At 35.5% G+C, this 13,688-nt stretch overlaps 2 protein-coding genes across 2 annotated transcripts; both read right to left on the bottom strand.

Annotated features, from left to right (window-relative positions):
- LOC104900089 (sucrose synthase) lies at positions 1 to 5,762 on the bottom strand. Its single transcript, XM_010687427.4, has 13 exons — positions 4,271 to 5,762; positions 4,068 to 4,176; positions 3,824 to 3,975; positions 3,532 to 3,724; positions 3,107 to 3,442; positions 2,923 to 3,018; positions 2,660 to 2,833; positions 2,272 to 2,388; positions 2,020 to 2,186; positions 1,692 to 1,916; positions 1,037 to 1,600; positions 795 to 933; positions 1 to 281 (listed from the first exon to the last, which is right to left on the bottom strand). Exons 1-13 carry the CDS (start codon positions 4,345 to 4,347, stop codon positions 252 to 254), a joined length of 2,379 nt encoding a protein of 792 aa, XP_010685729.1. The 5' UTR covers positions 4,348 to 5,762; the 3' UTR covers positions 1 to 251.
- A 151-nt stretch (positions 5,763 to 5,913) lies between these two features.
- LOC104900088 (scarecrow-like protein 30) lies at positions 5,914 to 8,824 on the bottom strand. Its single transcript, XM_010687426.4, has one exon. It carries the CDS (start codon positions 8,196 to 8,198, stop codon positions 6,114 to 6,116), a length of 2,085 nt encoding a protein of 694 aa, XP_010685728.2. The 5' UTR covers positions 8,199 to 8,824; the 3' UTR covers positions 5,914 to 6,113.
- Between the last annotated feature and the right edge of the window lie 4,864 nt (positions 8,825 to 13,688).

Genomic DNA, 13,688 nt, shown 5'->3' with positions numbered 1-13,688 from the left:
TAAAAATAAATCCCCACTTTTATTATAATCAGAATCATCAAGTACAGGTGCAAATTGTATAATACACAACTTCTTGAGCTCTCTAGGAATCCATAGGACTTGTAAAACTTATTACTTAGTAGTATAACATAGGGATATGATATGAGTACTAAAAATGAAACCAAAAGCACATTAAAAAGGAGAAACTCCCTCCTAGAAAACAAGGCTCTTAAGTCCTAACAAGGTACACCCAAACCCAAATCTTTTCTCATCTACTCCACAGCTAGAGGAACTGATTCTGCCTGCAGAAAAGCAAAGAGAAAACATCAGTTAAGCTCTGTTTGGATCTTGGTGAACGTAAGTTAAGCGTTAACACATACAGAAACTGAACACAGTTGTAGAAATTGTAGAGACAAAAAGCGCGCAAAAAGTGAAGGTTGCAAATACTGAAAATACGCGCAAAATAAGTAAAAGATGCAGTTATGGTTTGCTATACTACTGGTGAAGGCAAGGCAGAACGTATATGGGCTTAAGAAAATGAAGTAATTTTCCTTTCATTTTTGTTCAATCATGATAATAGTAATAATAATAATAGTACTCATCAATCCAAACACAATGATACAAGGGGTATCCATTTCCACTCTAGTTTCTTGTAGAAATTAAATTTCCGATTCTGAATACAGTGATCAGATAAAGAGACAGGAATTGGGAAAAAAAAGGATATGAAGTGAATCATATTCTGTTGAAAGGAAGATGTGGTTTTACAAACAGAATTAGAAAAGGTGCAGATCATAAGTAAAGCATAACCAACTCACCAACTTGTTATATCCAAGGGCCAACAACATCTCAATGTATCTATTAGCCTCTCGTTTATCAGGCTCAGAAGCATACTTCCAAAACCCATAAACCCCAGCTAATGTGAGCAGCTTCTTTGAGTATATCTTCCATGTATATCTGCACAATTTCAAGCAAAGCAAGTGAATATAGGCATAGAACATTAGAGACAGTGAAAAAGAAAACACACAGCTTTAATTTCTGAATGAAATTCTGAGCTTACTTCTCTTGAATTCGTTCAAGGCCACCATTTGAGATACGCTCCCAATGAGTAGGATCAAGCTTGCACTTCTCAAAGAAATCAACTATTATGTCTGCTGCTTTATCACCTTTGTAAGGATCAATATGGAACCCAGACTTTCCATGAACTATAATCTCGGCAGGACCACCATTACAAGTTGCAAAAGTTGGCAAACCAGAGGTCATTGCTTCAATGACAGTCAATCCAAAGCCCTCATATAATGCAGGCTGAACAAAGGCTCCCTTTGTATCTGCTATGTACCTGTAAAGTTCCCCATTCTGCATTCTGTTCATGTGAACCGATATCCACCTAAATATCCCATTCAAGTTGTATTTTTTAATGAGTTCATACATCTTCTTCAGCTCATCCCTCTCCTCAATGTCCTGAGACTCCTTGCTCCGGTCTCCAGCCACTACCACTAGGTTCACTAACTCTCGGAGCCTCTTGTTCTTGCCATACCATTCCACGAGTCCTGTGATATTCTTCACCCGGTCTAACCTTGCCATTGAAAATATGATCGGTTTGTTCCGGTCTTTGAGCACACACCTTGATTAATAATGATTGTTTGAGAATCTTAGCATGTATTATAAGCTAATGCAGTGCAAATAAGAAAGCGTGAGGGAAGTTTTGACTTTACATGTGTTCTTGGTTCTCAATAGAGCCATAAAGCAGTTCTTCAAGTCCGGGGTGTAGTTGAGGAAGTCTCCTCTCCTTTTCAGAGTAGGGGAAGTATATGGACACATCAGCTCCTGGTGGAACGATGTTGAATTTGGGATCAAGGACATTGATTCCATTCACAACTCGGAATAATCCAGGAAGAGTGAATGCCATGTGAGACTCGTACTGTCCAACTGTGTTCTTACTGTGAAATAGTACATACTGGCATTATATTTTATGGCATGATCAACAAAATTTGGTAAAAGATAAAAAGATGCTTAGAAATGTCAGTAAACAGGGATATTTACTTTCCGGCAATCTCTTGGAAAGAACTGGTGATGATGAAATTAGTGTAGTTCATGGCAATAAGATCAGCTGTGAACTGACAGGAAAAGTGGTACTTGTCCTCAAATTTCTTCCAATACACATCTGAATTTGGATATTTCGTCTTCTCTAGTGCGTGAGCAATCGTACACTTCAAGTATAGCAAAGATAAATGAGGAAACAGTTTCCAATAAAAAGACTAAAAACAAAGGATCATAAATGGACAATGAACACACCATTGTGACACCTAATTTTTGTGCCAAGAGTAAGGCAACAATGTTGCCATCACTGTAGTTTCCGATTATTAAATCAGGCGTCGTTTGCAGCTCCTCAGAAATTTCCTTTGCCACATCCTAAGTACAAAATAGATAGAGGTTTTCCATTTTATAATGGTTTGAATATAAACAAGCAAAGAGATGTTGGTGAGAATCAAGTGGAATAGAGTTGATTTACCAACTCATCTCCCAATCCCAGGGGTGCAGGATCGATTCTCGTAAAGGGCAAGGGGGGAGTGTTTGTTGTAGTTCAGCTAGCACTCTCCCTGCGATAGGGATTGGCCATCTCTAATTTATGTAACTTGTTTAAAGAAATAAAATAAAATAACAGGTTAGTTTGTGATATTACCTCAGTGAAAGTCTTTAGGTAAGGCCACACTTCAAATCTTGATATCCATCTGCTTACCATTCCTTTCTCGGTTCTGAAGGGAACACGAATGATGTGAGCGTTCTGGGTCCCATTAACCTTCTCAAGGCGCTCCCCACAGGTGGTCCCCACAACATTTGGCAGCAGACGAGTGACCTGTTAAAGCAATTTAGTAGGCAGATAGCAGAATGAGTAGTCAGTAGATGTTAGACCAAGGAAACACTGGAAGTAAAGCAAAAACCTACAATGAGGATTCGAGGGATTATATCGAGCCCTTGCTGCTGAATACGTTGAAGCATTTCAGCTTCTAATGCACGAACTTGGTCCAAGATATACACCACCTATACACACATGAAAATCATATGAACATCCATAATGAATTGAAAAGATAATGACAGTTCTTTCTTTGATTCAAGTAGTTATGGTAACCTGGCCACCAGTGTCAGGATACCCCAAGACGTTCTCCTGGGCAAAGTAACCATGAGGAGATAAAATCACGAGATTAAAAACCAAAGGGATTCTGTTAAGAAACTTCTCTAGGGTGCATGGATCAGGAGCATTTGTGAGGTCTAGAAGCAGATTGATCATACCCAAAACACGCTCAGCAGTGTCACCCCAACCTCTCTCAAAGCCAAACTCCTGAAGTTTCTGCTCGAAGTCAGAGTATGAAGTAGTAGGAAGAAGAGTAACTAGATACTGTTGTGCCTCTAGCAAAGCAGACTTCAGACCATTCAGATTCTGAATTTTGTCATTCAACATTAGAGACTGCACCCAAAACATAAAGTTTAACATCAAACATCAAAATTTTGTTAGTTATTAGTAACTGACAAGTAAATGACGGGTTTCATTGTTACCTTTTCTTTGTAATGGTGAGCTCGGAGAAAATCAAGAAGAAAAACCATGTTTTTTCTGTCTTGGAACATCTTAGAAGAAAGGTTGCGGTTGAGGAACTCAATGCCATTACCAATTGACTTGGGAAGAGATGGGAGGTTTAATGATCCAGTAGATGGCTCAAAGTCCAACTCAAGTACAAACTTTTCGTTCAATCTGCATTACATAAAACCACAATTACAATATATATATACACATTATGGTATGGGGAAAGTTATTATTAAGGCTTTAAAGTTAAATTCTCTTTTTATTAACTTCTCCTCAACCACCATCTCTTTTAGGATCAGAAACTCTGTTGTAGTCAGTTCCTTAAAGACGAGATCCTTGACGTTGAAAGAGATGTAATTCCAGACACCAAGATTCTGACGAATAACAAGAGCAATTGATGGAGGGGAAACAATTGCTTCCTGCAGAAATCATTTAGAGATCAGAAAACATCAAAACATAGGAATCATATGACTTTCAGAATGTGAACAAGGACTTAGTACGCCTTGAGTACCTGAGCGGACCTAATAACTTCAGCAAAAAACCCATCAGCAAGTTTTAATCCTTCGAATTCAGCAAGCAGTTGCTGACGCTGGAGGATTGCTTTCCCATGGGTCTCAACTCTGCATCATAGTTCATAAATAAATAAGAAAAAGACTATATAACATACTACAAGCATAAATAAAATTGACTCGGAATATAGTGGGGGAAAAGAACCTTGAGAAGAATGTGAGGATCTCATTGTGGTGAGTGGATAATGTTTCATCCAAATGCTCCTTAAGATTAGCAGCCATTAGTTTAACTAATAATGAAGTTATAGAGAACAAATTGAAATTAAATGTGGCTAGTTAATGTGTATGTAGAGATTACAGATTGCAGAATATATAGCTAATGAGTCCTTTCTCCCAAGAAAACTATAAGGTGCAATTTAGGTAAGTTTCTTACCATCATGCTATGTCTGTGATGTTATAATAGTACTTTATCTTTTCTGCAAGAAAACTATACGTGCAGATTTTCCAGTAAAAAAAGTTAAAAAGCTAACATCTAGTCAGATAATTATATGGAAGTTTCCATATTTGTGTTGATTCCTTTGAATATTTTGTCCATGGAGGATTTATTGCTATACAGAAAAGACATAGAACATCCTACAAATCTTAATGAACTTCCTTTATTTCTGTCTTTTGATCTTTTATGACCAGTTATATATGAGAATTTTGCCTTCCCCTCCCTTTTTTCCTCTTCTTAGGGTACGTGGGGATGTTGCAAACACATTAATAAGCTAGTTCCTTGTCCATAGAAAAGTTGACATGTTTTGTCAAGAATCATATCATAGATGATGAACTGATTACAGCTAGCAAACTAACCCGTAATTAATTATCGAATCCGAATTTCCAAGTATCTGACCCAAACCCAAACAACATTACATCCTTTCAAGAAAAAGAAAGAAAAAACCAAGATTACATGACCGAAGTTGACCTGAACCAGGCTGAAAATGTTGATGTGAGTAATCTTTGATTAATTTTCATACTTTAATAAGCTAATTAACACCCAAATCTCAATAGACTCGGATAAACACGAACCAATTTTAAATCGAACATAATGAATCATCACCTAATTAGCATATTGTTGTATCTTTTGATTAAAAGGCAGCCTCTGACTCATAGTAATAGCTTGACAGAGTTTTAGAAGCTAATAAAAGAAACATCAGCATGTAACTTTTGACTAACTAATTCAGTGCACTTCTGATTCACAGCAAGTATGTACCTTGAGAATCTATACAATTGAAGATCATAGCATTTTCACGTAACTTACTTGACAGATACTTTCTAAAAATGAGTTGGATTCTCTAACTGAAACATGTTCATCTTGTTATAATAAAAAATAAATAAAAACGTCAAAAGATCCATGGTGCATCAGTTTACTGCAGTGTTACCTAACTCATGGTACAAATTTGGGTACGGTTATGCAATTCGCTACCTAATTTTGTTGAGTTAGCCCAAAGGTATACACTAACACCACTACCATATACCATTTCACTTTTCTTGATTGCACTTCGTAGGGTTTAGCGAATTAGGTAACACTGGTGTACTGCATAAAATGTTTCAGCAGATGAAAGACGAATCATTACCTCGCAGAAGAATGCAAAAAAGCATATACCCGGAAAATCCTTTCTGCTTGCTTGAGTGAGATCAGTTGAGATTCTTTGGAAATACCACCATGTGGACTAAGTCCAAGTGCCATATGAAAAACTGATTAAAACGGGAGAACCTGGAACAAAACTTGAACTAGGCACAAAAATCACCAGGAACCAATCAAAATTACCAATGATTGTATAAACTATAAACCAATAAAAAAGATAGTAACATTGAACTGGTAAATCAGTCATTGAACTTCATAAAAGTGAACTCAAATTAGAGACTTTGAAATTACAAACTTCCACCCAAAAAAAAAACTCCTTGAGATTCATAGAAAAATTTCAGCTACTATGTCCATTTCTAATGAAGGGGAAATATTCAGTTTCTTTTTTGGCTTCGGATACAATGGAACTACTTTGATCTATTTAAGCCGGTTTCCAACAGGTTATGGCACTGAAAATCCTTCCTTTCCAACCTTGGACCATCCAATGCTTGTCTTCCTCTAGCATAAAATCCTTATGGTAATTCGCCCTCACCATTGCCCTTGCTCTATTTATGATCCCCTGATCTAGCGGTACCTGCATGAATCCAGCCCTCTGATGGCGGACATTCCACTGCTTGTAAGTCTCAGGCCTCTCAATTCTCTCACTCCCCTCACATGCTACTATGTTCATGGCATCTTTACCATACAAATAATTCTCAATCAGTTGCCTCTCACGATCCTCATTAAGCATGGTAGCTTCGAACACATCAAACAAAGAAGAGTAGTGGTATAGAGCCTCTCTGAACCGAGTAATGAAGAAGGGGGCATTGAATGTGCCATTGATAACACCATGGATGAAAAGATCAGGATTCAGGCTCCTTACCAACCTCAAGAAGCTATCCCGCGGACTATTAACATCAACAGTCTCATCGGGGAGTCTTTTTGATTGGTAAAAGCAAGAGACAACAACTAGCTCATCCCTTTCAATGTTTACATCCTTAGGACTCACAGTATGCCAGTGTTGTGCAATGGCCTGAAACTCGAAAGGCACCCCAAACCTCTCACAGTAACCTGCTAACCTTCGCCCTGTCTCTTCAATTGTTTGTGCAGGTCTGAAACCGCTCCTGGGATTATCTATCCCCGTTATCTTAAGTCTCGGAGGACCAAGAGGTCTACTTGCTAGAGTTTGAATAAGACAGGGCCATTGGAAACCAAAAAAGATACCAAAATCAACAATGTGGATTTTTGGTGCCTTTTCAGCCAGCTTTGCTATGGTTTGATTTGCTAAGAAATACGTTGTCCTCTGAAAAGGAACAGCTGAAACATATAGTCTATAACCTTTCAAGATATCAGAGGGTGAAAATCGCTTCCAATCAGAAGCTTTGTATAAATCTGATCCAGTGCCAGTCATACGTGCTTCAAGGCCATTTGCAAAGTGATGCGCTACCCTCTGTACACTATCTCCAAATGGCGTAGCGTGCTGCCTAATTTGCTTGAGTAGCTCATTTGCAGTTGCAAAATCACAGATTCCTACTGCTTCTGCACACTGAATGAGGAGAGTCCTAAGATCCACCACTTCTCTATTCGTCTTTTTCTTACCACGCGATGATCTACGCTTGCTCTTAGACCCTTTTGGATTCTCATCCTTTTGTAAATCTTCCCTAGCTTCATTGACTGTAATTTTGCTGATACCAGGTGAAATATCGTCGTTTCCTGTCTTGCTAATCAGTACATCATCAAATTTCTCCATTACTGCATACTCTTCATTACTAGAAGCTACTTGCTTAGCACTCCTTTCCTCCAGATAACTACTACTTTCTCTTTGATGATTCTTCCTTCCCTTAGACACATTACCATTATCCACTTCTTCCCTCTTTTCGTCTTGCCCTTCTATATCCTTAGAGTTCTTCTCCTTGTACGCTCGACTCATCCCAGAATTGACTACATAACTTAGCTCATTGTCAAATAGTGTACTGACAGGAGAGTCTGCAAGTCCATCCCTCAAACAATTGAAACTACTGCTTGAACCAGAACACTCTGAAGTTGACTCCAACACATAATGATAAGTATCATCTGCCTGTTGAAAACCCTCTGACTGACTATGATGGATCAGCCTATTGGACTCAACACTGGCAGCATAGCAACTATTGTTGAGATCACCTGAGGCCTCTATGGTTCCACCAAACGACGACAGCGTTTGATCAACAGAAGGTGGGTAAGTCTCCCCAAGAGCATCATAGAATGATTTCTCAGTGGCTTGCAGGGCATGATAGTCCTGCAAATTAGCAAGCCTACCATCCAAATCTTCTTCCATGAGAATATCATTCATAAACTTTAGGCAAGCATCAGGAAAATCAGGTATTCCTGGACTATCTTCATGGGTCTGATGATAAAAATCATTATTTATGTCATTTAAGGATATGGATTCTTCATGAAATCCATAGTTTTGAAAAGACCCATTTCCATTAACACAATCTTGAGAACCTAAAATCCTTGGATGATATCCTTTTTCAGGGATAAAATACATTTTCACAAAATATCAAGTGATTTCAAAAGTCAAATTAGAGACTTAAAACAGGAATCAAAGAACATGTATGGAAATCACAGAGTTTCAAACAGACAAAACATCAAACAGTTAGTGGGCAATGAAATAATAATCCCAAGATCAAAACTTTAGATTAAAATCCACATAATTTGATGTTCAAACATAAATTTTCATCCAAAATACATCAAAATCAAACCGACAAAAGTACACCCAGAAAAAGCAAAAGGTACGAATCTCAACAGGAAGTTGAAGAAAGGTCAAAAGTTAGAATTTTGAGAGAGTGTTGACATTTTAAACAAAGATTCAGGTATCTAATAATGAGTTATAAAAGCTAATGTGGAAATAATATAAGATTTGAATGAAAACTGTGGAACTTTGAAATCATAGTATGCGATAATTATAGTATAATCCACGAAACTTCTTAGAACATGCTAACACACACAAAAAAGAACAATGACTGAGTCAAGTTGACTATACTAAGTATTTCTATCAGATCTCCAAGTACTGCAACTGATCTGTTCGTAAATTTTATTGTCTTTAACCGTTTTTTCTGGGTTTGCATAATATTTATAGCTTTAAATCTTATTGCAAATTTGTGTATTGGATTTTAGTTCCAACTTCTACCCACCACATTTTAGAGGGGTGATAAAATGTTACTCCCTTCGTCTCAAAATATAGTTCTCATTTCCCTTTTATTACGGTAATTTTTGCAAGTACTCCCTCCGTCCCATAATATAGTGCCTACTTCATTTTTGGTGGGTCAAACTTTAAAATCTTTGACCGAATATTATCATTTGTATATATAAAAAAACATAATCACGTGGGATCTTGTTAGATTCGCCTTAGGGCCTGTTCGACAAAAGTAGTTGTTGGTTGTTGGAGTAGTTGTCAGCGGTTTGGGTAGCTGTTAGTTGTCGGTTATTAGATGTTAGCTCTTAGCGGTGGAAGTAGTTATTTACAATATAAGTGTTCGGTAAAAGTAGTTGTTATGCTTATATATGATAAAAATAACCTATTTTTTAATTATAATTATATGATTAATTGCTATATGGTTCATACTAGGATGACAGTGTCCTCATCAGTCCACTTAAATACTTCTTTCGTCCCTTCTTTGTTACTGGATGAGGCCATCTACGTATCTAACATAACCATGAAGAATATAAAATCTTAATGAGAATATAATGCACCAAGACATCTACGTATCTAGCAGTAGCAGCCATATTAGTATACTAATCAACATTGAAAAATAAAAGCACAACGAAAACAAGAGAGTTAGTTGATAAAAAAAATTATCTTTGATAAAAATGAGAAAGTAGGATTTTTTATCCTTAAAAAGTGGGATTTTTTTTCTATTAATCCCAAATTTTTTCCTGAATATATGATATTCTATTAATTTCAAATTTTTATCCTTAAAAAGTGGGATTTTTTTCCTTTGAAAAAAAAAAGAATAGAACACTACTTACAGAAACTGAACGCTATAAAATATAACGTTGGGGAGAAGCTATCTAAAAGCTATTTTTGAAACTCCAACGGCTACTCCGACCTCTACTATGCCAAACACTTAATTAGTGTTTTGACTTAGTCAAAACACTAAAAGCTAGTGCAAAAACTGTTGCCGAAAAGGCCCTTAATGTGTAGTTTCATAATATCAACTTTATATATCTTTTATTAATACGGAATTGAAAATATTAACGGCCCGTTTGGTTAGTGGTTATAAATAGTGGTAATGGTAATGAAATTTAGTGTTAATTTGTAAAGATTTTCACATGTCCATAACCATAGGAATGAAACTTTATCACAAAACATGAATTTTCCTTTATAAATTTTCATTACCACCTAACCACCTTCCCAAGTGGTAATGGATAGTAATGAGATTTTAGGAAGAAAATCGATATCTTGTAATAGTCTTACCATTGGTAATGACATTGGATTTCTAGTACAAATTTACACTATAATGCATTACTATTCCCACCATTTATAACCTCTTACCAAACGGGCCGTAAAGGTCAAAGTTATGTCTTGGCGATCGTGTAAAAGAGAAACAAGCACTATATTATGAGACGGAGGGAATATAATTTAAGAGATGATTTTAGGAAAGAGAATGGAGAATAATTGGTGAAAGAGCATTAATTGTAATATTTTGGTTGAATAAATAAAGGAAAAAAAACAAAATTCAAGAAGCAAATAAATGATGGGACACGATTTTTCTAGACAAATTACAGAAAAATGTGGAACTACATATGAAAATGGAAATTATATTTTGGGACAACCAAAATGGAAATGAGTATTATATTTTGGGACGAATGAAGTAATAGTTAGTGTATATATAAATAGGAGTTTTAAATAACCAATTGTACTTTTCAGATAAAATTTGAACAATACTCAATTGACGATAAGTAGAAGAAACAAACTTTGACTATAATATAGAAAAGTAGACATAGAAAAATTAGAAATGTACTAATATGATAAGTAGAGGAAAGAAATAACTCCTTTTTTTATATAAATGTTGTACCTAATTTAAAACTTTTTATGATGATTCATGTTAATCGATCCAATTCATTTTGAGATTTTGACTTTGTTGTTGTTGTAATTGTTGCAACTAATCTAAAACACGTAATATAGAAAATTATTTTATTTGTAAAAAGAAATTGAGCATTATTTTGTTAGGATATATATGATGGTGAAAAGCACGCCTTCATTTCTTCGAAAAATATTCATAATTATTGTAGGTTGTAAATTTGTAACAGCATAAACCAATAAAGGTGGTGAATGAGTATGAAGTATCATGTATCTTAAGAGATGATGTTGTTTGAAGAGAATGTAGATTTGAGTGAGTTCAATATGTAAATTTCCAAGATTTGTCTAGTAAATTTGCTAATTTAGAAGATCAATCAAATCTTATATTAGAGACGATACAGCAATAAAGCTCCATTTGAAAACTACGCAAAAACATCTAAAATTATGCGGAAGCAAATCAAAAGCAAAGTCGTAAATATAATGATATTAATACTTATATACAATGAGTAAATCTTCTCCACTTTTTACTGCTTTCGTAGTTCATATATCTTAAAAAAAAAATGAGTATCTTCTCCATTCTTAACATTTCACTTCTATTACTACTTAGGGCTAGAGCTGATCATTTTCGCCAGGCCCGGCCCATTTTTGGGCAGAATTTTTCGATCCGCGGTCGGGCCCAGCCCGAATTTTTTTGGCTTTGGGCAAGCCAAAACCGACTTTTTAGTCTATTTTTTGCGGCGACCCGTTTTTGACCCCGAAAGCCCGCTAATTTAGGTCCAAAATAGCGGGCTTTGGGCACAAAAATTCGGCCCAACAAATGGGAATTTTTTTTTTGTCGCGGCCCGTCCCGACCCATGATCACCTCTACTTGGGGCATGTTTTCCATCCCCAGCTTATTTTCAGTTCAGTTTTGGACAATACTTTTATTCTCACAAATTACTATTCATCTGAACTCATTTCGATTCTGTTCAATTCGGTTTGATTCAGTTTAGTTCAACTGTTTTATGTCGAAGAAAACAAGTCCTTACTAGATTGAGTAGATTGAAGATGGACTATTTGACTAGGCATCCACGAAATTAACGTATCATAGATGCACGAGAAGCAAAATGTTCAGGAATAATATGTTGGACACAATTAGAACAAAATCTCATAAATCTGTATAAATAAAGTCGCATAAGATTTCATAAGATCTTCATTAATTGGCAACAATCAACATGTGCTCATTTGTCATTATCTTCTAGTCACCCATTAATCAATCTATATTCCTCGCAAATAACTACTCAAAGACAGAACATAGTAAATGCATGGTTTATTTACCTAAACTTGTTGAAATAAATACTGCTTTTTTACTTATCTAATTGATTTCAATTGATCAAAACCTATTCTTAGTATTTTACTGTAAGCTAATTTTTGCTAATTCTTTATTTTAATTCTCTAGTATAATTTATTATTTGTACTAGCTAATCGAACTTATTATTTTACTAAATTATCGTGAGTCGCAACATAGTATTTTTTTTATTATTATTATTTCACAAAAATTAAAATTCTCAGAGGCTTTAGTCTTCTAATAACAGTACCATAAATATTTTTGAAGTACAACTTCAACAATTTAAAGACTTATTATTTCTAGTATTTCAAAATTTGAGCTGAACCATTTAACAAAACAAAAAGAACTTTACATATGGAGTAGAGACTAGTTAGACAATGACAAAAATTATTTAATTTACACTTCAAAGAAAATATATTTAAAAAATATATTAAGAGTTTGAAAAGAGACAATTGCTTTGTACATATATAATTATAAACCTGATCTTTTAGTGCCATTACTTGGGGAAAATGACAAAACTCTTAATTTTATTGTTGATAAAATAATAATTAAGAGACATGTTCCACATGAGATTAGACCAAATCCAATGTACAAAACGAAAAATGGGCAACTAGTGCATGAAATAGTATAATACCTACTGGTACCAAGCAATACTTGATCTAGTGGTTTGATTTGTATCTCATAACCTTAAAGTTGTGGAATCAAAATCCTACTAGAAAACTAGAGGCACTTTGGGGTGGGGATTTCCCCTTATCATTCCCCCTACTTCCAAAGGGTCTTGCCTGCAAACCCGAACCGAGTTAACCTGTGCAAGGTTCCGATTAGGTTAGGGCGCCTTCTCCCTTATACCTTTAAAAAAAAGTACATGCCTACTAGTAAATATTTGTACATTTTGTTTTAAAGGTAAGGAGAATTCCTTTATAAAAAAGGGGAGAAATTGCGGATCTTTCTTACAAAGGTGAGAATCGAAATCCTATCAGACTATCATAAGGGTGGAAGGAGGGTCTTATAACTAATAGGCCAACCTTGATTCTCAGTAAATACTTGTACATGACCAACACCTATGATGCATTGTACATACATTCGAGTGCACCATATACTATTAGATAATGAAAAGGAAAACGTTATGATTAGTACGGAAGAAGATAATTAATTTCCCTTAGGAAGTTATCAAGACTTTTAACACATCAAGTGGCCTCCACGTTACTAATTAAGTACTTTCGTAAACTGATAATGGACTGATTAAACAACTACTCCTAATTACTTTTGGCCATAATCCATCCAATAATGTGGCGTTGAACACTCACTTGATTATGATTAACGAAGAAACGTCAACAGTGACGCATTAATTGGTTTGGGTTGACCCAACTGCCTCGTAAACGAGTCCACTGCTTTGGCTTAACTCCCAAGCTTCCCTTGCAAACATGGGCATCTAAGGTATCTAATCTTTCAACCTTTTCTTCAAAGAATATAGTTGGTGACTACAAAATTCTATAGGTTTCAATATGATAATCTTCTTTAGTAAATGATATTCTTTTGTCCGAGATGACAAGTATGACATACTTCATACTTCCTTTATTCTGAATTACTCGCAACACTTTGACCAAAAATGTGAGAGCTTTTTAGTC

Source organism: Beta vulgaris, chromosome 7, assembly GCF_026745355.1.
Source record: "Beta vulgaris subsp. vulgaris cultivar EL10 chromosome 7, EL10.2, whole genome shotgun sequence".
NCBI classification, from domain to species: Eukaryota; Viridiplantae; Streptophyta; class Magnoliopsida; order Caryophyllales; family Amaranthaceae; genus Beta; species Beta vulgaris.
This window is presented reverse-complemented; position numbering and strand designations above follow the sequence as displayed.